The following is a 27,526-nucleotide window of genomic DNA, read 5'->3' as shown; positions in this document are numbered from 1 at the left end:
ACCCAAATTTTTATCGTACCCAAATGTTCGTATCAACATACACAATTGTGGTGATATAGATAAACTTAAATTGATGTTTTATATCCATCCTCTTCAAAAGCATCGTCACACCAGTACTGCCAGTACTTTGATTTTAAGCAGAAACAGCTGAAATATAACAACGCAGTGTTTTATCATTTTGTGAGTACAGCCTTTTTTATCAAATAGTGGAAAATACATCGTATGTTCAAAATAATTGGAAAATCATTTTATCTTCCAAAGATAGTGGTAAGGTAGAATAAAATAATAACTGGTGATAGTCATTTATACAAGAATTAATAAATTTAATATACAAACTCTTGAAACATGTCTTTAATATATTTTAATTTCGCGCCCAACCATACAATTATTGATAAAATATATGGAGATATCATATTTTTATACATGATACCAGTCATGAATTTAGGCAACAAATTTGTGAAAAAATGATCCTTTTGGCCGCTTTAAACGTGCCAATAAGCGGCAAAACAAAAAATAAAAAACACTGTCGCGTGTATCGAACATTCTTAAACATGCCTTTTGCATTCGTTGTTTTCTTTGAATTAGCACGACTTCTGCCTTCCGAGCAATAAAAATAAAAATTGAGCGTTGTTTTTGAAAATTGCTTAGGAAAACCGGACTTTATTCATATGCATATCATGTAATGCCAGATTAGCCTGTGCTGTCCGCACCTGCTAATCTGGAACGATATTTTCTGCTTTTATTGAATTGATCGTTTGAAAGACGTATCTATCAAGCTAAAATCCGATTTAGACGATATGTATCGTCCCTGATAAGCCTGTGCGTATTGCACAGGCTAATATGGTATCATACTTTACGTACATGTATTAAACCCCGTTTTCCAAGGAGGAGGCTCATTTATAGATTGCGGTCGCAAACTAAGTAACTGCCTATAAATACACCAAAGTAAGATATAGTTTAATGGCACGCATTGCCGGTATGTTTTGTGTTTTAAAATGTGTAGACATTGATCACACACACAAAAAGAATGTAAAAAAAATAAAATCAACACAAAAAGATAAAAATTATAAGATAAAAATAAACGATATAACATGTTTTCTACGCAAATGGAATTATAATAGATCAGGAACTTTTCATGTGAATTTGGTACTGCTAGTTGTTGAATAAAGGATATACAAACTGTTCAAATTCATCATAGACGTTTCTCAAAGTTACTTACAGTTTGAAATATAACTATTTATTAAGATCATAGATCCTGTGAAAACCACAACGTTAATCATTGCAGAAAGTTGCTGCTTATAAACAGTTGTTTCCGGAGGACAGTGTGTATATTTAAATGCTGTCCACAATGTAAAAACAGTTTTTTTCTCACCGGAGATAAATAAAGTCTCACTAAACCTCACTAAAACAATTGTACTACACATATAAATGCCCAATGTAACAATTTATTCAAAATTTTACATGTTTCACCAATATTGCGGGTTTAGGGTAGCACGCTTGAGCTGTTCAGAATGATTTTGATAAAAAATAAATGTATTCACGATTCATCATGATTTTATGATGTCAAAAACCAATGTTTCTTAACTGGGTATATGCGGTTGTTAAGAAACGCATTTTATCTATTTCTAATATACTAGTACGTCATTACACCTACAATTTTAAGCGGATTGCAGATATATTCATGACAGCTTTATAGCTTTATCTATTCCGAGAATGCTAGTACGAAATTACACCAACAATTTCAAGCGATTTGCATCATTATTATCACAGCTTTTAAAGGAACTAGTTCACAGAATTTGGTATGTGTTGACGTATTGGATTAAAAGCTTTAAATTGGTAAATATAAGCTTCGGAGCTACAGAGCTTCAGAGCATCAGTATAAAACAATAATGGAATTAAACAAATTATAAAAATTAAAATAGTTAACCACAACTGAGCTCGAACCACTGACCTGTGGATTAAATGCTGAACGCCGAAACCAATTGTCTATCTGTGTTTCAACAGATTTCAACTTAGTAAATAATATTAGTTCAACGTACCTTTTTAACCCGGCTTTTCACCTGAATTGACTTTCATCAACAGAAAATACAATTAAAAATACATTTTCCGCAAGTATGTCCGAATGAATAGCTGCGAATTTTTGCATTTTGCATATGCAGTCTTAGCATTAATTGTTTTATGCACTAGCCCGGTCGGGCTACCAGCTTGCAATTTCACCAGCCCGTTTTAATATTAACCAACCCGAGTTAAAGTTATAATTTTGTTACTTTTGTTACTATGTTTGAATTGAAGAAACACAGAAAAACAAAGATTAAACAAATAAACACTTAATTTTGTTTTATTCACAGTTAATGTCTGACAAAACAATTAACACAAGTACTCAACTACTGCCATAGACATTAAATGAAATTAATAAAGTAAATTAAATACAGTTGTAAGGTGTTACGGACGTGAAACAATATAACAATTTTGGGATGTAACTTTTGTTTTCGTTAAAATATGTGACAACACGTCGTTTGCCCAGTCACAGTCCCATACAGGATGATGCGGCATGTGAATAAAGTGACCGCCGTGTAGCTATGTGTCGCTCCGTGAAGGTCCTGGGACTTACGGTTATGCCCTTGGGGCTCCGAGTGGCCAACACGGCAGTTTTGGGAAGCTCAAAACTGCCATGTTGATCCGTGTCGATCCGGAAAGATGGAAGCATCTGAAATGGTCCGTGTAAATGCCGTGTATTGTCCGGGGACAACCGTATTTATGCCTTGGTTGTCATTGTGCGTCATTGACAGTCTTGGAACAAAATTCAGACTCATGTTCATCAAGGACCGAGACGGCAGTTGCACTGTTGTCCCATTTGCTACCGTCAGCATTGGCAATGAAATGACGACTTAAAACGACCTGATGCATATGAGATGCCAGTTTCTTCTGCAAAAAAGCTCAAGTTGGAAACAGTATCATGATTGCCGAAGCAAAGCCATGACAGAGATATAGAATAGTCGCGATACAGATTTATTAGCACCAGTGAATAGAATAAAAATGAAAACTATCTGGGACAGACAATTGCTCGCCAGAAGGCCAGGCCTGGGTCAATACGCAAGGCTGATAGACGAGCTCAAACAAGAAGACACCAACGGCTTCTTTAATATCCTGCGCATGGGCTATCAGATCTACGAAGAGATCCTGATCCTTTAGCAAAGAATCAAGCCTATGAAGTAAAACTACACGAAGCAGCTGACAGCTGGCATTAAGTTGGCAAAAAGAGGTACCTTACATTGCTGACAGTTACCACTATCTGTTGAACGGCGTTTTCGTCGCCCACAGCACCATCATCAAGATCATCCGTCAGGTCTACAATGCGATACTTTTAGAATTTGCTAAGGAACCAATGCCCTGTCCTGAAACGCCAGATGAGTTAAAGAGCATCATCAAGCATTTCGGCGACCGATGCAGTTTCGCAACTGAGAGGTTGCCTTGTTCGGGAATCACATCGCCGTGCACTGTCCTCGGTGCTGTAGCTCCTTATACTACAACTATTACCATGCCTTAATCTTCATGGCATTCGTCGACGCCGACTACAAATTCATATGGGCGGAAGCATGCAGCAATGCTCTTCGTGTTTGACATAAGATTCTCATTGAGCCAATCGGTCATATTGATCCCTCTTGCTCTGAAAGGACGAGATACGTCTTCTTTTTCTTTTGGCATCAGTTTCTTTGGTTTGTTATTGTTATCGATATTTCTGTAAATGCGATGGCGATCTTGACCTGGACTTCGAACGTGTTTCTGCCTGTTGCTTCTGTTCTTCATCGGCAGCGGATGCTACTTATTACACTTTTTGGGGAACTGGAAGGCCCACTTCGACAGTACGTTTCATTTATTTTGATATTAGAGTTGTGTATACGAAGTTACACCTTTGCAATCGGATTGCAGAATGATGGCATCACTGAAAATCAAGCTGCTTTAAAACAAGTTGTGTCGGTCTGTCTCAGATTGTGTTTGGTTCTTATCGCTGCCGCGTTTGTCCGTGTCGTTGCCGTGTAAGTCCGTGATGGTACGTGTAGATGCCGTTTTGGGCCGTGTGTATCCGCGTCTTTTCCTCGTTGGTCCGTAGCGTAGCCATGACTGATCGGGACAGTCCGTGTAGACGCTGTATTGATTGACCAGGTTGGTCCGTGCGGATGCCGTGTTGGCATCGGAATGATGGTCTTAAGAAGACCGTCGACACTCAGAGATCGAAAAAGGCCACGGATCGTCCCGGATCGTCCGGGACAACCGTATCCATCCGTTCTTTAATGGGACTGGGGCTTAAACTTAAGCAAAAATACCCATGATGGCAAGATGGTCGAGAGGTCAAATCTGTAGCCTCAAGCTCGACTCGAACCCTGATGGGGCTAACATTATTTTAAATTTTGTTTTATCGTTTTATTCGGGCTCTTTGATTTCGTTTAATACGTGTATATCAATATGGTGTATTGAATTACAAGCTTCAAACTCTGTGAAAGTCCCTTTGAAATTGTTGTACATTTTTATACGTTTTTAGCGTGCGTGTTATGGTTTGCTATATTTAATATTTGTAGACTCACCATACCACCCATGTGTATACGTAGGAAGATACAAAAGGGACAAAAGAAACACCGTTCAGTCCTGCTCATAAATCAAATTTTGTTCTCATTGGAGCTTAACTCTTAATCAACTTAAAATTATTTTGGTTGAATATAATGAGGGAATCCCATTGCACTCGATAATAAAATGTAGAAGCGATCCTATGCAGCGCGGGATGTGTTGATGTACTGTAACTGATTGCGTTTAAGATACATTATTTGTAGCTGTCTGATCGAATGGAGTCTTTCTTATGGATTTGTGATCGAACAGGACGGGTATTTTCACCCAGTAAGCCACCTCATAATTATATTTCTTTTAAATGAATACGCCTATTCGACTGTGTTTGCTCTTTTCTCGTTGTTGTTTTTTTTTGTTTCAAAAATGTAGATTTCAGAATTAACAAAAATATATATTGAAGGAAAACATTCCAGAAATATATTATTTATTTACGAGAGGAATCGAATGATCAGTGTGCGTTTGAACAGATTACATGTGTAGAGTAACAGTTTTACCAAAATCATAATACGCAATTGTCATGGGGCATTTTAATATACCATCAGTCATGGCCGAAAAATATTCATTGGTGAAACCTTTCTTGTAACTGACTGTGTTAAGCACATTATGGCACATGGTTTTTTAATGACAAACACAGCTCATACAAATCTTAAAGAGCTGTACACATTATTACTTTACATGATTCACATTTCAGTTTAATAAAGTATTCGTTATAATTATTGTCTTTTTAATAAATAATTGCTGAAGCAATAAAGCCACTGAATCTGGGTTCGATAATACGTTCATGATATTTAGTCTTTTTTCAGGGACCTATACACGAGCACGTGTTCATAAGTCACTACCTTATTTAAACAACTTTTGAATTATGATTAATCAGACCAGTTATAAATATCCATGTTAAATGTTTTATAGGCATAATTTCAGGTGGTTTTTGTTTCAATAATTATGGCACGATACCGTCTTCACTTCGAAAGATAAAATCTCGGAAAAACAAAACTGTAAAACGAGAAAATAAATATCGCACCTTTGCCTAGTAACTAACGTGGGGTTTGAAACCGGAATTTTGGTTCAACACTATTGAGTTATTTTTAATTGTTTGAGAGAACAACTTATATTAGTAGTGGTGTTTTGAAAATCGGTATGCGGGGTACTACTGTACCCGCTCATGCGAAATGGGTCTTTTGCCGTATGAGTTTATTTTTTCACCATCGAAATAGATGGTATTTCATATTTAATTAACACGCAGTTTTCTTTCGACAAATTCAACTCACACTTTCAGAGTCGCGTCATGCGAAAATGGGTCTTATGTCGTTTCAGCCAGTGTAGCTCAAGCCCAGTCTGCGAATCTCGCATTCTTGTGAGGAGTTACCTAATGAGACCACGAAACCTTATGTAATTTATAGCGGAAAGCACAGCTCATGACCAGATAACGCAATTGCGCAGACTGGAATTGAACTACACTGGCTGAAACGATATAAAACCCATTTTCGCATGACGCGACTCTGAATGTGTGACTTGAATGTGTCGAAAGAAAACTGCGTGTTAATTAAATATAAAATACTATGTATTTCGACGGTAGAAAAATAAGCTCATAACAGCTATGTGAGGACACATATGCTTTAATCTCCCGTAGTAAACTTTTATCTACGAACATTTTTACGTATGGTTTTAATATACGTGCACTTTATAACGCACATTTCGTTCGGTGAATACTAGTATGCGATTACAAAGTGAAAAAAACACCAACAATTTAAACCTTTGTTTTTCATTTAATTACTTAGAACTTTAATTTTTCTAACCTTATTTCAAAGTCCGGATATATGTCGAATAACTTTTATAAGATATTTCTTGTTTAAACTAAGCTTCACTTTTTTATTCATAAATGGAATTTGTGTGAATCCTGTATATAATTATGAGAGATTGTAAATCAATGTCATCTTCGTCGTTGGTATTTTTGTAAAATCTTACCACTTTTGACAATTAAAAGTATTACATGTGTGTTTGCATATTTTGTGGCCGTTCGATTGGACTTCGTCCTGTTTCTGTAATATTAAATACATGTACACTCAAAGAGCGAAGAACTGAAGTTCCTGCAGCGCTTTGATTATGTACTAGTATTATTGCTAAAACGAGAAGAGTTCGCAAGTTGAAAATTCTCATTACCATTCGAGAGATTGTTTTCCGGATCCAGTGTGTTTTCCTGTTTGAAAAACGCGACTTTTTGGCAATTTGCCAGTTGCGACCAGTCCGTTAAATAGGATCTTTATATTGTCACAATTTCCACGCAGTTGTCGTTCCTTGCTCTCATTACAATGTAACCGTAGTGCAAGAGATTGATATTGATACTGTCAACGTATGTGTCTATTTTTAGACAATGTAGTCCAATCAATTTAAATCGAAAGTAGACCTGTGCCCGTTTACAAATTCATAGAAGTTATTGTCAATAGTTAAAATCATAATATTTTAGCATTTGTTTAGATCATATGCGCCTTCGTATCAGTATTAATAATGAGCAAATGGATTATAATAAAACAAATAGTGGTTAAAATACAACCAGTTCTATTTTTAGAACTTTCGGTTTTCCAATTTGAGTAATCAAGCGTTTCGTATTTTCACGTAAGGAAGTCATGTTTAAGGTGTTTACGATTTTATGGATTAAATCGAAGGTAAAACTGTTTTTAACAAGTATATTAACGTTTATTGCGTCTGTTTAAATATAATATGTCTGACATACTGATATAGTAAGGCTTAGTATAAATGGCATTAGCCTACTTTCTAATTTTCTTAACATCGATTTCGTTACTTTCCAGTTAACAGTTAACAAAGTCGTAACATGTCTATCCTAAGTACTTTTCTATCGGCCCTCTTTATCAATACATCCGAAGTTTGGAAATAAACACATAAAAAAACACGCGTGCGTTATATTTCAATCTATAGTAAAATGTGTATTCTTGGACAAATTAGATCAAAAACTGGATTAAAATCGTCATTGTTTTGACAAACTGGCTAGATTTAGCTCCCTGTAGTAATTTGTATCATGTACAATTGTTCTCTTAATATCGGACCTTCTGATTGGTTGCTAAGATTTGTTACTATGCGCATGTGCTTGTTCTAAAATATCTGAAGGGAAAAGCGAAACTCTGACTCATGTTGTTCTCAAAATACCTTTACATTTTATTCAAAATAAGCGGCAAATAAAACATTTGATAAAGCTACTACAAATCCATAAACAAACTAACATAATTGTATATTACATTATTTAAAACTCATAGCATCATCCTGGATTAAACATGACCTACTTTCCAATGAACACCGGAAATCATGAGAATGATCGTCGTACTCGTAAAGTATTACTATATTTCAACTTCTAATAATTGAAAAAAAACTTCTTTCCAGAACTTCTTGAGGGTTTTTTCGTTAAAGTCACGATACTATGAAGAGGACTGATACTACGAGAATGAGGGATAGATTCCCAAATTACATGAGAATATGCAATGACAAGCCGCAACCTTTCAATGCTTAATTTTAACATTCTTTTAGTAATACTTAAGATAATTTAAAATCAATTTAAGGAGTATGGTGCAGTGTAGCTAAATGATTGAAACAGTAGCAAACTTCATACAGTTTATTTAAGTGAATACAAAAATTCGAAAGCTCAATCCGGAATACCGAAAGAAAAGGATCGGTTGGGTTAGTGGAAATAAACAACTTGCCTTAAAGCTATTTATTTTGGTCACAATTTGCTATAAATTGTAGTTGACTAACATTCTTATATAGAATATATTTTTATACACTAGGCCTAGGTGTAAACTTTACGTAAATTACGTTGGTTTGGGCATATTATATTTGAACAATATAACAATATACTCCAGCCATAGCCACTTTTGCAATTAATGAGGCATTTAAGGGTGAATTTCTTAATGTGGTACAATCTGTCTCGTTGTTTTAAGAACAGCAACTTCCCTAACATGGTCCACATGAGTTTGAAATTCTATTTTTTATTATTTTGCCATTAGATTAGCGTTATGGGAAGAGATTCAAACTCCTGTGGATGGTCATTCGACACGTATAACCGGTTTAATAGATGTAAATGTTCATTTTTCGGTCGTGAATGTGCATGATTGAATGGATACTACCGCTCACCCGTGTTTTTATTGCCAAGGCTCTAAGTTATGACAATATTTGAGCAAAGGTTGATAAATATTGAAAGAAAAGAGTTAAATAGCACCATCATGGGTATTGGTAATCAATTCGTCTACAAAAACATATACAATGATGAAAGAAAATGATAACAGTAACAACGTTGTTATCAAAATAATACCAAAATCTGAATTATTAGGTGCAATTTACATTAGGATTTAAGATGTTATCAAATGTTGTTGTTGTTTGCGGCTGATATGACTCAAAATTCACTACGCGGACGTTTAATGAAATAAATTAATATAACAATGGCTTTATTGAAACGAAGTTCACATGCATATGGTGTTTCCTATACACACGTCAGAGCACCAAAAAGTGTGCATTGGTCTGGGAATGTAAAAAATTATTTTAATCAACCCAGCCTCTTTTAAGCCACTAAATTAACATTGTTCCATGACGTAAATGGGCGAATTAAAATTATTAATCCACTTAGCCTCTTTTTAGCAACTCAAGTACCGGTAACAATGTTCCACGACGTGAAAGGCGAAAACGTCAAATTTGACAGTAGTCGGAGCACGGCCTCCTGGACACCGGTCAAAAGCGGCGGATTGACCTTCGTCTCGACCCCGCTTACCTCCGAGCGACCTTTGACCTTGACGCTGGATGGCTCGGGCGCGGTGGAGCTGGGAATCACGTGCACGGACCCGGCCTGTTACCAGGATAGGGTCCCGGAGACGGTCGACAAAATACGGGAGTACTCGTTTCTCAATGATATCAAGATCCACAGACGGAAGTGTGAGATGGTCATACAGCTGGACGAGAACTTACAGGTGCGTAACGTGGTTTGTTCTGGTTAGGTCGTTTCAACTTGGTCACGTGCTTGGTTTTATTCTTGTCAAGTCAAAGTGTCATTGTTTATGATATTAATATAAGAAAAGTACATGTCTGCATCAGGGACGACATTGCTTCCTTAACTGAATTTTCGCGATAGAATACTTCATTTAAAAACGAAAATTATCATAAAAGCTTCGTAATGTAGTACCCTGATAAGCCCGTGCGGACTACGCTTACATCGCTTACAAAAGGTTTAAAGTCCACAATGACATTAAATATTTAACGACATATAAAAATTCACATCATTGCCGCTTTGCATCTAGTAAAACAGCATGGCTGTTAATCTGATTCACAGGAAGTGATCACGAGCTACGGAGGCGGACAGTACAAACATTCCATCGCACCTTGCCGTAACTACTTCGTGGTTGTGGATGTGAAATTTGGGGCCGTGGATATGAAACTGGATGGACCAGGTAAAATATTGTTATATTAGCCTCGTTCAGGATAAAAACTGGACTCATTGCATGTCCGTAAAGTGTCGTCCTATATTAACCTATGCAGTCCACACAAGCGAATCGGGGACGACACTTTTCGCTGTTATGGAATTTTTACTTCAAAAGAAGTATATCCTTGGCGCAAATCAAGTGGAGGCGGAATGTGTCGTCCAAGATTAGTCTGTGCGGACTTTATGGGCTCATCTGGGACGACACTCGTGTGCATTAAGCCCAGGTTTTTCTGAACGAGACTGGTTGTTTCGTACTATTAAACAAGGACACACAATTCGTGATATTCATAATGTTGATCATGTGTATTAATGTTTATGATAGACAAAAGATGTTCCTGAGAAAACAGCTAAGTGTCGTTTGTGATTTAAACAAAATGCATTGTATTATATATTTGATATCCAAAAGACCGAGTGGTATTTGGTTGATATTCAGTACATTGACATTAATCATGTCTAGCCATTAATACATAATTATATAACTGAATAGAATTAATCATGACTAGCCATTAATACATATATAAGTGAATAGAACTTTTTTATATTGAAAGACCAAGTGGTGTTTGTTTCATATTCAGTGCATTGACATTAATCATGACTAGCCATTAATACATATATAACTGAATATAATTAATCATGACTAGCCATTAAAACATATATAAGTGAATATACATTTTTATGCCCCCCTTCGAAGAAGAGGGGGTATATTGCTTTGCTCATGTCGGTCTGTCGGTCCGTCCATAAGGTGGTTGTCAGACGATAACTCAAGAACGCATACGCCTAGGATCATGAAACTTCATGGGTAGATTGATCATGACTTGCAGATGACCCCTATTGATTTTGAGGTCACTATGTCAAAGGTCAAGGTCACGGTGACCCGAAATAGTAAAATGGTTTCCGGATATTAACTTAAGAACGCATACGCCTAGGATCATGAAACTTCATGGGTAGATTGATCATGACTCGCAGATGACCCCTATTGATTTTGAGGTCACTAGGTCAAAGTTCAAAGTCACGGTGACCCGAAATAATAAAATGATTTTCGGATGATAACTCAAGAACGCTTTTGCCAAGGATCATGACACTTCATAGGTACATTGATCGTGACCCGCAGATGACCCCTATTGATTTTCAGGTCACTAGGTCAAAGGTCAAGGTCACCGTGACAAAAATCGTATTCACACAATGGCTGCCACTACAACGGACAGCCAATATGGGGGGCATGCATGTTTTACAAACAGCCCTTGTTGATATTTAAAAGACCAAGTGGTGTTTGTTTGATATTCAGTGCATTGACATTAATCATGACTAGCCATTAATACATATAGAACTGAATATAATTAATCATGACTAGCCATTAATACGTATATAGAACTGAATATAATTAATCATTACTAGTCATTAATACATATCTAATCGAATATAATTAATCATGACTAGCCATTAATACATATAGAACTGAATTTAAATTAAAACTATGCGTGACAAACCTGATCGGTCTTTTTGGATAATAGTCAGCATATGAGCATCGTTTTAGGAAACTTGGCTAAATGCACGTGCGTAAGGTGTCGTAAAAGATTAGCCTGTGCAGACCGCACAGGCTTATCAGCGACGACAATTTCCTCCTTAACTGGAATTTCGGTTAGAAAAGACCTTCTTTAATAAAAAAAATATAAAAGGGAAATTGTCGTCCCTTATTAAGTGGACGACACTTTATGCACTTGAATTTAGCCCAGTTTTCCCAGAACGAGACTCATACAGCATGTCCGTTGTATAGACGGCAACGTGCCGGTGGAGTTTTCGGAGTACCACGGCCCCAACATCAAGCTCCTAAACAACCCCGCGGCGGTCACCAGCCTGACCAAGAGCCCCGCCTCCGTGTGCTTCTATAGCGACCCATTGACCCCTGACCTCCAGCTGGCGCTCACATGTACACCCCGGGGCTACCAAAGTACAATCCCGGGCAGGTACATGTATATCTGCACCTAAAGAGTACATTGAGCCTCATTCTGGGAAAACGATGCTTAATGCATTTGCTTAAAGTGTCGTTCGTCCAAAATTAGCGTGTGCAGTCCTCACAGGCTAGTCAGGAACGACACTTTCCGGTTTGTGGTATTTTTCGTTTAAAGGAAGTCTTCTAAACAAAAATCGTGTTTGGCGGAAAGTGTCGTCCCTCATAAGCCTGTGCGGACTGCGCGGGCTAATTTGGGACGACACTATATGCACATGCGCTTCGCCCAGTTTTCACCAGAACGCGGCTCCATTTATATCGATACTTTATTATGAAACACCATTCCGGACAGGAAGGGCACGTGTTACTTTCAGTATCATTACCGTACGAGTACATGCATATTAACACTTCATTATGAAGGGCATATCTTACCCGTGTTTAAGAGCGTTGAGGTTGACACTGGTGTATCATCATACAATTAGTATATAGTATCAGATAAAATAATGTTACGCTCAGTCCTCGACTTGTAACGTGTTCATGGAAATGTTTTTGGCATTGTCGGTACCATCTTCATTTTCATTCTGGTTTTAAATCGCGAAATCAGATGTTATCAAGACTGCTGACTTATGTAATATAACTGGTAAACCCAGCGTTATTCTGATTTAAGATTTTGCTCTTACACGTTATTTTCATGTTGCGCAGTTTTTGATTTGTTTATATGAATTTTTAATTTGTTTATATTGTTTATATTTGTGTATATGGCTATTGATATCACTGTCGTCGTCATCTTTTTCGAAATTGTTGTCGACGGCACTGATAGGGGTTTCGTAATATTATTTATCCAAATTTGCATCATTATTATGATAGTACCTCTATCTCTGTACACATTTGCATTACTATTTGTGTCACCATCGACACAACCATCATGATGTTTGCCAACACCTGTTTGTGTTTGAATACTTAACAAATCATCGACCTGATATTTCGTTATTGCTTTTAGCTGACTATTATATATGAAATATATATAGTGGAGCTATCCTTCTCACACCGGCGTCGGCGTTTGCGTTGGCGTTTGCGTGCAAATGTTAAAGTTTGCATACTACCCCAAATAGGTTCAATGTCCCTTGACATATTGCTTTCATATTTGTATACTTCTTTACCAACATGACCCCAACCCATAAACAAGAGCAGACAACTCTATCAAGCATTTTGTAATAATTATGGCCCCTTTCCACTTAGAATATGCAGCAAATGTTAAAGTTTGCGTACTACCACAAATATTTTCAATGTCCCTTGACATATTGCTTTCATATTTTGCATACTTCTTTACCAACATGACCCCAACCTATACACAATAGCAGACAACTCTATCAAGCATTTTGTAATAATTATGGCCCCTTTTCCACATAGAATATGCATATTATTGATAAATCTATGTTAAGGTTTGCGTACCACCTCAAATATTTTCAATGTCCCTTGACATATTGCTTTCATATTTTGCAAACTTCGTACCAACATGACCCCAATCTATTAACAAGAGCAGACAACTGTATCAAGCATTTTGTAAGAATTATGGCCCTTTTTCCATTATAATATGCATATTACTTAAGTTACATTACCTTTACTACTTTATTTATGATCAGATTTTATTAATACTTTGACAAAACAACACTTTCCTGAATACCACAATGGATTCCACCCAAACAATACCCCACGCCCCAACCCAGAATTCCTCCCCCCCCCCCCCCCCCGCCCCTCCTTCCCCCCCCCACAATTTTTTGTTTTCCTTTTTTTATTTTTGAAAGATCATCGTATAAATGACCACACCCCACATTTTTCCCTCTCTCAACCCCCCCCCCCCCTCCCCTACCCCCCCCCCAAAAAAAAAAATCCCCTTTTTTTAATTTGAAAGATCGTCTATTAAATTGAATATGAACAATTTCCCCATGATGGCTTACGTTATACTGTCAAGCACTCGAATAGTCGAGCGCGCTGTCCTCTGACAGCTCTTGTTTATTACAGAGTAAATTGCTACAAAAACTGGACGTATTTGCAGATACATGTGTATTTGAATAAATTATTCTCAATTAATCTTTTAGGTACTACCTTCTGCTACGCTACGTAAAGATGGAGCCCCGCCAATTCCACATCCGGTATCCTGGGAAATTTATCATCCAGCGCTCTGAAAGTGCCGACGTTTCCGACGGCGACTGGTCTCAAATAGAAAAGTTGGAGAAGGAAGAATGCACGGGCAAACCCGTCGGGCTCAAATTCACCGGATGCGCACTTGAACTCCGGTCTTCGACGGGCAAGCAAAAGTCGATAAACTGCAATTTACAAAAGGGGGAACAAGTCTGGCTCGCTTTGGAGCTTTACGGGATTTCTGTGCATATTGAGACTGGAAACGGCTCGGAGTTGTTTCCGTGTCCGGGAATCCCGGAAGAGCTGCCAGAATGTCACGCAATGAGTGAAAGGTGCGATTCGGTGGAGGATTCACTAGATATGGTTCTTCCGACAAGTGGGCGAAGTCTCGTAACTTACGTTCCGCCCCCACCGACGCCATCAGCGCAGCCGCCGCAGCAGCCTCAACCATGCAGGATAGGAGACCCAGTGTGGCTAAAAGACGCCATACAAAAGAACTTTACAACCATACTGAAAACCTTCGTAGCGACACCTTTTGTGGACTTTTTGTACGAGTCGGATATGATAACTGTGGAAGAAATGGAAAAAGTTCACAGTCTAACAACCAGCGCAGCTGCGCGGTACGTCTTGATTGATATTCTGTCTAAGCGACCGGTCAGCAAAAAAGCAGTTGAACGTGCTTTAAAGGAGACTAAACAAGATTTTCTGATGGATATCTTGTTTTCAAATGCGAAAGAATGATAAGACTTGCTTTTGTTTTATTTTTTGTTTAACCCCACTGATGCTTTCTTGATTGTTTTATAAACACATTCATGTGCTTAAATAGGTGTTACAAGAGGTAAAATATTCCATGGATGCGTACGTAATACCGGCATATTTGTTTTCTTAACAGCTTCTTTTCATATTTTTAATAATATTTGATATGTCAGTTTGTATGCATTTTCAAGTTAACTGCCTTCTGACAGTTCTCTCTGATGTCGTATAACTCGTGCATTTTAAATTGATTTTTAGTGAATTCTTGATATTCTTTTTGGTCGTTATATGTAGGCGATTGATGTTATTTACAAACATTATATCAGTTCGAGTCCATGAGCGATTGTATGCTTTAAAAACGTAACAAAAGTAAAAGCCTGCGACTAGGTAAATATCACGTTTTGATTAAAATGGATAAATATATGCTTGTTTTTTTGTAATAACTTTATTTGATATTTGATTTTGGTAATATGTTTTGAGAATGTATGGGAATCTCGTCATAGTGATTAATAACGACGGCATGCAAACTTTGCAAAGATAATGATTGTGAACCATGTCTGGAGATTATTTACACGTATTTGTTAAGTATTAAATGTAACTTAATTAATAATCAACGAATACAATATATTCAATATCGTTACCGTTGTACGATAATTGTTGTCTTTTAATCAGTCCCTCTTTAAAAATACCATTATTTCCGTGCTGGAAGTGTTAACATGTATACAACGGTTTACATTGATATGTAAATAGAATTTATCTCAATGTGATAACTTCAGCAGGATACTGGCCAGGTTACTTCAGCAGGTTAAATAATAGTAAAATCAACACAATATAATCTGTAATGAAAACAGAATTAATTTTAGCTTGTTGGTAAAGTTTAAGGTCCTCAACAAACAAGAAAAAAAAAATCGGCGACATAACCTTATTGTTCTTCATTCACACCGCAGAACTAAAATGATCTGAATGAGATGAATATGATTAAACATATGACTTAACATACGCATACATAGCCTTCACTACTCTAAGCAATTTACTTGGTATACCAGATAATTTCGTACGATTGACATCAATTTATAAATAGCATAAACCGCTTAATAAGAACTGTGCATCAGAAATAATAGTTTCCTAAATGCAAAATGTTCAATCAATCGGTATCCGTGAGGATGACAACCGAAACATGGCACTTAAACATATACCGGTAAATAAAAAGTATCGAATATTAAGGATAACAAACCAACACATAGTGAGATTATGTCAACGAAGAAAACAACTCAAAAATGACATACGGAGTTCCACTATCTTGCAATCGACAATTATGGATGCTTAAAATACTAATATAGTCTAAACCCGATGGCTCAAAGTTGTGGGAACCGATAACAAAATTCGAACCGTCCGAACTGCGACCCAAAGGATGTCTAATATAATGTGTTTACTGACATAAGTCTTCAACAGATTTGCATCGCTATAGTATTTAAACTGCATAATTTCTGTATTTCTTTCTTTATATGAATTAATAAGAATCAAATATTTTCGAAATAGTTTTATCAACCATTATTTTCGTTCAGTTACACATACATCAAACACAATTCATAATATCAATTTATAAAAGTTCAGCTCGTTTTACGAAACACATTTAGTGTTATTTGTTATAAAATATATAAGATACATAATTTGCAATGTCACGATATACACATCACAGAACAAGTACACAACATTATTTACTAATTCGTTAGTTTTTTTAAGAATGACATGATGTCAGTTTGTGTGGTGTTTATGAATTGTCGTTGAGGTGCGAATTTTGTATTGCCTCCATATTGTGAGCCTTCGCCCTGATCTAGAAATTTCCGGAATGTATTTATCGCTCATACTGTTGACTTTACGGACGTACAGGGCCCTCAATCCATTTTAGGGGAAGCGGGTCGCTACCCATAGCAGGGGGAATTTTCACGTCGTTTCCCTTTTTGGGGGATTTTTAACTTACTCTCTAATTATTACGTTTGTACATGTTTGCACTATATTCATTGCTTATTTCCTTATTCAGTATGTTTGACAAGATTAAATTAAAATAGAATTAAGATATAATAATCATATGACATCTATCTATAACAAAAAAAAAATATTTTTTTTTTTTTTTTTTAGGGGGAATTTTTCCCCCCAAAAGGGGAAAAAAGTATACTTTTCAGGGGGGGGGGGGGGAATGCGGCCGAATTTCGGCCGTGGATTTGACAGATTGAGGGCCCTGACGTATTTAACTCAAATTAATTAACAATTGTGTCAATGCCATTTTTTCGACTGTATTCAAATTTGACATTATAATGATAACAACAAAAATTATACAAGTATCTAATCGTAGGAATAACAAAGACATCAATTCCAAAATATTTGATAGACGGACACACCACCTTAACAATTGAATCGTGTTCTGAGAAAACTGGACTTAATGCACGTGCGTTAAGTGTCGTCCCAGATTAGCCTTTGCAGTCCGCACAGGCTAATCAGGGACGACACTTTTCGCCTAAATTGGATTTTTGCTAAGAAGAGACTTCATTTAAACAAAAAATGTCATAAAAGCTGAAAGTGTCGTCCCTGATTAGCCTGTGCGGACTGCACAGGCTAATCTGGGACGACACTTTACGCACATGCATTAAGTCCATTTTTCTCAGAACACGACTCAATTGTACTAGTGTATGTGTGTGTGTTTCATAGTTTATTTACAGGTCCCGCTGCGTCTTTACGACTGCATCTATGGGAAGACCTCCCGTGTCAAAAATTGCAGCTTACTGAAGAACTACTAAATTTCAAACATCACATAATAATGAAAAGAAGTCAAAATATCAAAGAGTGGGGTTAAAAAGTCAACACATGCCATAATAGGGACAGCAACTAGACATTTGATACAAAAGGACACCACTACACTCTGTCTCACGACGCATTTTACGATGCTTGTTGTTTTCATTAAAGAAATAATAATGATATTTCAACATATAACACAATAACGACAATAAGAAAACATATGAAATTATTAGGACAACAGCTCAAAACATTAAAAAATATAAATATATCGTGAATTTCAAAGAAACATTAGGCTTTGGAAAGTTTTACAAAAAAAAGTATTCACGCCGTGTCCAGTGTCCATATTTTTGCGATAGAACAAAATGTTTAAAGACGGTTTGTACAAAAGAGTCTCAAAGAAAAGATAAATACTTTCAATGGAAGGTACAATTACTAAATAGCATTAAAACACATGTGCTTAGTTATTTATTAAAAAACGGAAATGTACATTTAAAAACCATTCCATTTGATTGATTTATTTATTAGCTCGGCTGTTTTCGGAGAAAACCCGAGGCATTTTCATAGCCAGCTCGTCGTCCGCCGTCCGCGTCGTGCCAAAACCTTAACATTTTGTTTAGGTTTTGAACATTGGCTCTAAAATCAAAGTGCTTCAACTCACAACTTTGAAACTTTATATGTAGCTGCACATTGATTAGTTCTACATGCCACACCCATTTTGGGTCACTAGGTCAAAGGCCAAGGTCACTGTGACCTCTAAAAAATATAAAAATAAAAATTCTGACAAGCTTTCATTTATTCAAAACTGCACCCGCGGCCGAGCGTGGCACCCGTCACGCGGTGCTCTTGTTTGAGTTATTCTTCTGTGTCCGGTGGCAAGAATAATGGTACCAGTTCAGAATGCCCTGACTTGACCAAAACTTCAGACATCTCTGCCTTGTCAACACGTGTCTGTGACAGCCTAACCAAAAGGAATCGGGCTGTGTTTTCTGTCATTTGTTTATCGTGTATCCGATCGAGCATTTCCTTGTAAAATTCGAATCTGATCATTCTCTTCTCGTACATGTGGTCGCACAATTTCATCGGGTCCAGTTTTTTAAGGATTGTTGTAAAAGATCTACGAATGGCCGTCTCCATGCTAACAGTTCTATTGGAAGTAACTTTCAAAAAGCTTTCATCATTGTTTGCGGGTTTGCCATAGTTCGCGATTTTAATACTGGCATCGGATTTAGAGCAAACGTTTTGATGTTTATTAGTCGGATGTAAGATAGAAACATGTTTATCAAACGTTTCTTCCGCAGTGGTTTCTGTATCAATCGACAGTAGGTCAAATTTTGGTAAAATGTCTTTGATATCAACCTCGCGTGCCATATTTATGCCAATGTTCAAGTAACACTATGCAAATAAATAATACGAACCGTTTTGTTAAATAGATTTCAATATTTGTCAAGTATGTTTAAATGAATTAATCAACGGCATATTTATTAAGGGCCTCGAAGTTTTGTGACATGATTTCACCTGAAAGACCTGAAACCAAAAGTACCCACGTGTATTACGTCATTCGTATAACCATATTGTTTACCTGATTCGTGTATAAATGTCAAAAATGGCAATATATATTTCATATTTGCTTAACTGTAAAAGATACATATTGCGGAATGACTACATTCAAAGAATATTGGAACAATATTTTGTTTAATGTTGGTGACTATGTCGATGCGGTTATATTTTAAAATAGTATAGCTTTACCTCATAAAAGCATAACACAACTCTGAACAGATCGTTCACTTTTACAATGCTTAAAAAAGAAATAAATAGGGTACCTAATAAATAAATAAGTAATAAATAATAACACCAACCTTCGTTTTATGAAACTTTGTTGTTTTTACATTAATGACATTAAATTATGCACTGATACAATAAATCTATTGAGCAGATATTTTCGGCTTAACTTAACTTCCTTGTTAGTGTCTCTATTTTAAGATTTTAAACAGTGCACGCATAATTTATACACTTTAAACTCCCAGCTTATTTGTAAACATAGTTAATCAGGGGGGCATGCGTATACGGGAGCTTACCGCGTTTAAGTGAGAAAGTTGGAACAAAACATCCAAGATGGCGTCGTTTTAGTGATTTTCGTGAAGGAGTAGCGGATATTTTCTCCCGGTAAGCCAGTTTATATTTATATTTCTTTTAACAGAATAAGCCCTTTCGGCTCTACGGTGTTTGTGCTCCCCTCGGTTTTTTGTTACAATACCGTAGACGTCGGAATAAACAAGTTATTGAAGCAAAACCGACGACAAATTTGTTGTTTAATTTCTTGACCTTCGCGATGTTGGATGTTCGAATATCATTTTCTCTCACAATAAACAGTATTTGTACATGTTTACAGTAAAATATAACATAAATCACGATAATTGTATTATATCGATGCGTTTTTATGTCTATTAATTCATTTAATGCCGAATTATAACGGGTTAACACCCCTTTTCGGAGCTAAACTTCCTTTTAAGCACATTTTGGGACCTGACTTCCAAATGATAAACAGCTCTTTCCTATGTTAGAAGGTTTTAATTCCAGTACTTGTGCACTTAATAGATTGTAAACAATGACGGTTGAAATCCGTACGTGGGATTTTTTTTGGTAACCAAGAGCGACGTCAACGTTCGTGAAGCCTTTCCTTCATAAATATATATATGCGTCGGGTGTCAAAACCAGCATCGCCGGATGTAAAATCTATTTTTGACCTGCATATTATCCGCTGCTGTGTGCACCCGCCAATTAGTTTAAAATGGATTCCGAACCGGTAAGTCAATTACATAACATCAGAACATAATATCCCTTCCAAAAAGGCAAAAAAGTGAAGCTCCCCACGTATAATGACGCAGTTTATAACAATACAAGTTATGTTTCATCTTTTGTAATGTTTCTTGAGGTTTCGTATCTTTGAAAAGTATGAAAGAGGTATACATTTAAACAGAGGAAACGTTCTTTAAAACATTCAAATCAATGGTAAATTCATTCACGACAGAAAGTTCGTGTATTACCTTCTTACATGGGTATGAGCTGTGTTGGTCATTTGGAAGTCATGTCCCAAAATGTGCTTAAAAGGAAGTCAGTTCCAAAAAGAGGGGTTAAACCAATACTTTTTGGCAATAAATTAGTTATAAGAGATAAAACGGCGTCGGGAAAAATAAATAATAATGGTTTTAGTTATATTTTACCGTACACGTGCATCAATACTGTGTATTATTAGAGAAAATGATATTTGTACATCCCATTTCTCGAACGTCACGTAAGGAGACAACAGATTTGTGGACGGTTTTCCTTCAAAAACTTGTTTATCCCGACGTCTACGATCTTGAAACAAAAAACCGAGGGAAGCACAAACACCGGAGAGCCGAAAGGGCGTATTCATTTAAAATAATTATAAATGCAAAGGGGCTTACCGGATAAAAATATCCTCTCTTCCTTCAAGAAAACCCAACAAACGACGCCATGTTTGAAGTTTTGTTCCAACTTTCTCATTTAAACGCGGTAAGCTCCCGAATACGCATGCCCCCTGGTTAATATTTTAGAAGATTTAAAGGGATCTTTTCACGGTTTGATAAATTGACAAAATTGAAAAAAGTTGTTTCAGATTCGCAAATTTTCGTTTTAGTTATGATATTTGTGAGGAAACAGTATTACTGAACATTTACCATAGTCCAATATAGCCATTATATGTATCTTTTGACGATTTGAAAACCTTAAAATTATAAAGCGTTGCAACGCGAAACGATTTAATAATTTGGAGAGTTCTGTTGTTGTTTAAATTTACGAAACTACGAAGATTGCTTATATAAGGTATAAAATACTAGAACTGTACTGGGCGGAATAGCCGAGAGGGCTAATGCGTTTTTACTTCAGTCTAACTCCAGGACTCCGGGGTTCACTGGTTCGAGCCCTGGTACCGGCTACTTTTTTTTCCTTTTTTTAATTTTATTCTTGATTTTTTACTGGAGCTTTTAAGATCCAATGTTTATATTTATCAATATAAAGCATTTAATGACAAACTTCAAAATATGCCAAAATCTGTGAAAAGGCCCCTATTTAAATATCACTCTCAAAAACGCTCTAACGATGAACGGTGGAATGTCAGGATCAAACTTTTACACAATTTCTAAATAAAAGACGAAAATGCTCATTAACTGGCCTTAAAATGATAGAACATGAATATCATTGTAGACCATGTGGAAAAAAAATAATTGTTTTCTCCAAAACATGTGTTTTGAATCTTCATACAATAAAATAAGAATCGAAAAACGCCTGTTTTGAGGTTTACATATTGTTGTTCATTTGAATGCACAATCAACTTAAATGAAATCAGGCACATTATTTTATTCGAGGAAGTTTACAAATAAGAATTTAATTAAATTGTATCACAGTTCTATGACATTTGTGAAATAAAATATGAATGATAATTATTAGATTTATCCAGAATAATCACACAACATTATTCATTTTATATAATTATGCTACATTTTTCAGAAATTACAAACTAACACCCTTGTTAAACATACCATGATCTTTGGACCTGAGGAAAGTCTTCCTTTTATTATGAAGGCAATATACGTCACTTGGGATGGCGTCACTGCCATCTCGACAGTGGATCCGGATGTTTAAATCGCAACTTGTCTGCAACAAGTTGACGTTTGCGGATTCAACGAGGTCGGAGACACAAAGTTGCTGGCGCCGATGACCCTTGTCGAACCCGAGCCAGAATTCGCTTTTTGTGTCGACCTAGTCCATCGGCGCGGACCGCTTTGCGATAAAACCATTCACTACAACCGTAAGTGTTTTGGCCCTCGGAAAGGAAATTATTGTGCTACAGTTGCGTCATTTTACCGATGTATAGGCTTGACACGACTCAAAATAAACATACCATCTCCCAACCTTGTCCTGCGAAAGGCCTCGGAAAGCCGCCCGATAGAGAGCGCTCCGGGATTTATCGGTGATCTGCCCGTCTGTGTTTACACGGGCTTTGGACCGTTCCATCGGAACAAAGTTAGTTCACAGGAAGTGAAGGAGAGAATGAGTGACGCCTCTTCAGCTCCCCACCCTCGAACCCAAATGCTCCTTTCGGTCCGGGGTGTCTCCGCCGTCGCCACTGGACCGCCCTGTCTTTTCTGGTCGACCGCTTCCCGGGCAGCTACTTATCTATCGTCGGATTGCGGGGCGATGCCTACTTATTGGGACAAGTTAGCCTCGCCCTTATTCCCAATATCTACCTGCTCTCTCCGCCCTGCTCGAACGGAAACACTACCGTAGGTCATGCTGGGCACCCTGCGTCTACTGAGCCTTTTCCGGGCACTAGCTCCACGAGCAGCTACCTACCTACCTTCTATGTTTAATGGATTGCGGCGATACTTACGACTTCAGCCACAATATTGGCTCCCCGATTATTGGCTTACTATTTCCAATCAAGATTGCTTTTCCAGCCGCTCCTGCCGTGAATTGGCTGCAGCTTGTACGATGCCGTCGCAGACCTTCTGGAATGGCTTGCCGTAGTACTGCGTGAAGAACTTGTTGTGGATCATATTCTTCCACTCGAAGATGCTGGTGCGAATGAACCTGTAATAGATATCATACATGTGAGCCCAGTACGGGCCCGGGCGATGCGGCACTCGAACGTGGCGGACGATGACTTGTCGATGTGTATCACAAGGTAACGTTCGCCCTGACTGGCCTCTCGCCCTCGAAAGCGGCGTGAAACTCATCAACTGTGAGGTTCTGCGGAACGCCGACACGCTGGACGAGGCTTAGACACAGATACGACGTCATGTACCTGTTAATGAACGACACGAGACCCTTAGTCAGCGGCGCAGCCCACTTCAGGCCCCGTATCATTTTCATTATCACGTCGAAATCCGGCTTGGCCACGTACTGGCCCTCATTCACCTTGTATAGTGCGGCGGCAAATTATTCGTGGTCGTCTCCGTTCGGTGATGCTTGTGTTAATCCACATCTAATTCCTTTCGAGTGGTCTTAACATTTCCGAGCAGCTGCTTAAGCCTCTCGAACTTTTTTTAAGACGCATTGTATTGTCGTTGCTAGAGTCGACGAGCGCCACAAACCGCTTTCGTTGCTCTTCGTTCTAGATACCACGGGTCGCGGATTGTGTTCGGTATCACTGTCCGAGGACGAGAGCGGTCGCTTCTGGCTGACCATTGCCATGTTCTGCGGCGGCGGGGAGGAGCATGCGGAGCCATAGTCCGCCTCTGAGTCGCTGTCCAGGGCCCGGCTTACAGTCCACCTATCGGTGGCCGACGCTCTGGGCCGAGTTGCGGACATGCTCGGGAACGCCGGGGCATTGCTGGTACTGTCACTGTCGTCTTTCACTAAGGCGGCCGATGGTTGTGCCTCAAAGAGGGACTTCTTGGAAACCATCATCGCGGGACGCTTTTTCTCCGCTTACGGTGTTATTGTTTTTTTTGCAGTTGCGTGTTGACTGCACCCCCGTTAACCGCTACCGTTATGTGCATTGATATAATTGTATTAAAAGTGTGATCGCATGAGATAACTCTGAATATACTCACTAATGCTGCTGAGACAGATGTGAGCAGGAATTCCGAGTTAGCTTTATTTGTTTCTACTGTAAACCCACATATATATGAAGGTCATTTAAGAACGAGCAATACAATAGAAATTACAAAAAAAAACTAGGTTAGGCAGTGGTCGTTGTCCCGCGTCGCACGGAAAGAACCCACACGGGTGACCGTATGTGCGCCTTGCACCAGGTTCTTTCCCTGCGGCGCGGGATAGCAACCATAAGGAATTGGGCCCAGCGGGACTGGAAGAGTTCATAATGTTTTTGTAAGTATGTAAGTAAAAAAAATGAGAACACCCTCGCCCGGCGGAGATGTTCCGGCAAGACATCCTGGGCCTGTCTGCGGCTGAGAAAGCGATGAGCAGGCTGTCCGAGGTAGCTTAATACTACTAACTTGCTTCTACTGTAAACCCACGTGTCGTTTTATATTATGTTTTTTAAAAAGCAATACAATTAGAATGACACAAATGTTACGCAGTGGTCGTTATCCCGCGCCGCAGGGAAACAAACTACACGGGGAACCGTATGTACACCAGGACTGGGGGGTAGGGTTACTTAGGGTAAGGTTTAACAACCGTGTGAACACTGTAGAAGTCACATTTGATGCCCTATCTTCATGTAACTTTGTCAATATGTTTGTCTTAATGATATGTTGGTTGAGTTGAAAAAATGAAACATGGTCAAAACGTTGGTTTCAATGATATCTCGGCCGAGTTCGAAAAAGGTCCAGATCGGTGAAAAAACATGGCCGCCAGGGGCGGGGCAGTTTTCTCTAGTTATCGAAATATTCTATGTGTATTAAGGTATAAATAAATTGCCTTCTGTTAGAATACATGTAAGTGGCTCTATCCTGGACTGTGTTTGCTACCTGTCTATGGAAAAACCACAGTGTTTTAGCGATTCATAGTCATCACGGTCGTCTGCTACAGCCGGCAGCCTCAAGGACCCATTCCAGGCCCATTTCTCTCTTTATATATATCAACAACATCGTTAATGTGGCCGACATACGGTAATATTTTTACGACATTTGTGTTTATATAATTGATGAAAATCCTCAACAGTCTGCACAAGTATTAAACTTATGTTCGATGCAGCTCACAGGGTACAGAGAAGAAGGTTGAAGAGGCAATGTGGTGGGTGACCATCCATTTACTTTACAGCAATATCCATCTCCACAAGCTGGCAGCTGTTGACCTGCTCCTCTGTACATATACAGCTGGTAGGTACTTGACTAGGCTGTCAAGAGCACAATATTAAACGAAAGGTGCAAAGGTGCTTTTTTGGCTTTAATATCTCTTTGTATTAAAATCAAAACGACTCAAACGATATATTGTCAGAGTAATTTACAAATTGTTTATCTCAGACTGCGAGAGGGGCTTCAGCACCATGAAACGGGTCAAGACAGAACATCGTGCTCGACTGAAGTCTGCTGTCCTCAATGCTCTTATGATGGTTAGTATTGAAGGGCCAGACATTGAGGCAGTTGACTTCGGAAATATGGTGGATGCCTGGCACCAGGAGAGGCCTCAAAGAACAGTGTTTTTATTAACTCAACAACGTATACATACATGTATTATTGTGGTAAAATATGTAAATGTTGTTGTTCTTGTTTTCAATCAGTGTCTGTGTTCGAATGCCTACTGTTCTCTTGCTTATTATTTATATTATAATAAATGACTGTAATGAAATATATTGAGGAAAAAATAAAAATAAATAATAAAGGTTGTGTTTTAGTAGCTTCAAAGTTATGTATATTTTGATTTAGAACATTAAAAAGAACATTTGAAAAATCGACACGGGTAAGGGGGCACGACAGCTTCTCCCCCCTCCCCCCCGCCTTTCCGCACTGCCTTGCCGCTGTGCCTGAACAAAATTTTGGGGAAAGGCCTGTGTGATAATATATATATAAACTTAAAAGAACGTGTATATTCGAGATACGTTAGCGTAGTTTTTGAATTTATTTGAAATTTGGACACTTTCGGTTCTCCAGTGCATGCTTTCAAGCGCATATTTCAAGATAACCAAATGGACCCACGTCCCTTTAAAGGGACGGTCAACCACGACGACGAAGAACAGAAAAGTTGTAAAAAAACATATTTTTTTACAATTATTAGTTTATATTGATTAAAATATCACGACTGGTACATTACATTACTTGAAAAAAAGTAATATTTTCGGTATATTCGGTAATAAAATTTCGTGATGTGAAATCGAAAGTACATCGCGCAAAATAGGTGACAAAACGATATACACACTATAAATAACGCAAGAAGATTGATCATTTTATATACAAAATATATACAATTCAGTACGCATGCACAATTTGCATTTCTGGGTCTACCACGTGACGATGATGATCAATCTACTGGCGTTATTTATAGTTAACTGGTATATACCTGGTACACCCCCGGAAACCCGACATGCTGTGAGAAGTTGGACATGCTAGGAGATGTAGCCGATATATTTCAAAGAATTTCGGTCATATCTCGACAACTTTGTACAGCACCATGTCATATCATTTTTCATCAACACGTTGTATGTAAAGTCGAATTTTTCCACCAATACGAACTTTTTTAAGAAACCCTGGCGGATATGTTACTCGGGGACATTGGTTAATATAATTGTCGGTGAACAAACGTTTTCACTGGCATATCTTTAAAGAAATTTGTAAATAAAGTGCTCAATATGGGACAATCCCTGCATCGTCGACTTTAAATAGCCATATTTCAATAAATCCTGAATATTAATAACCAGGATTTTTCTAACATACATGGTAATACCTCCTTTGCATGCACCAAAATATATTTTATTTCAAAAATGCCTTTAAACAATTATAGAACTCGATTTACTTACCCTACCGAAATTCTTTGAAATATATCGGCTACATCTCCTAGCATGTCCAACTTCTCACAGCATGTCGGGTTTCCGGGGGTGTGGTAGACATACCCAGTAAATTTATTACCAAATATACTGAAATATGCTAACTTAACAACTTTTTCGGCGTTAGCTGTATACGCCAGCTTTTCACCTTAGCCTGACCTTTGTTAGCGTCCAATAGAATTCAAATCAAACTTCCCGCGGCCAAGTACAGATGAATACACTTCATTGACTGCATTGGCTGATTTGAGAATACGACCAGAACATTGGAAACATGTCCGCGTTTTGTAACACTGTTTTACTGCGTGTTCAGCATGAAACAATTTTATAT

At 37.9% G+C, this 27,526-nt stretch overlaps 1 protein-coding gene across 1 annotated transcript; it reads left to right on the top strand.

The window, feature by feature from the left end:
• Positions 1–7,023: 7,023 nt before the first annotated feature.
• On the top strand, positions 7,024–15,579 carry LOC127848667 (uncharacterized). Its single transcript, XM_052381250.1, has 5 exons — positions 7,024–7,283; positions 9,262–9,587; positions 9,947–10,064; positions 11,871–12,060; positions 14,144–15,579. Exons 2-5 carry the CDS (start codon positions 9,282–9,284, stop codon positions 14,925–14,927), a joined length of 1,398 nt encoding a protein of 465 aa, XP_052237210.1. The 5' UTR covers positions 7,024–7,283; positions 9,262–9,281; the 3' UTR covers positions 14,928–15,579.
• Positions 15,580–27,526: the final 11,947 nt, after the last annotated feature.

This window comes from Dreissena polymorpha, chromosome 10 (assembly GCF_020536995.1).
Source record: "Dreissena polymorpha isolate Duluth1 chromosome 10, UMN_Dpol_1.0, whole genome shotgun sequence".
In the NCBI taxonomy this organism is placed as follows: domain Eukaryota; kingdom Metazoa; phylum Mollusca; class Bivalvia; order Myida; family Dreissenidae; genus Dreissena; species Dreissena polymorpha.
This window is presented reverse-complemented; position numbering and strand designations above follow the sequence as displayed.

Bases quoted from the DNA above. Each gene is read 5' to 3' on its own strand.
- LOC127848667 (XM_052381250.1), top strand. From the start codon at position 9,282: ATGTTCCACGACGTGAAAGGCGAAAACGTCAAATTTGACAGTAGTCGG. The intron at 10,065-11,870 runs GTAAAATATTGT...TCCGTTGTATAG, and splicing joins TATGAAACTGGATGGACCAG to ACGGCAACGTGCCGGTGGAG. The intron at 12,061-14,143 runs GTACATGTATAT...TTAATCTTTTAG, and splicing joins CAAAGTACAATCCCGGGCAG to GTACTACCTTCTGCTACGCT.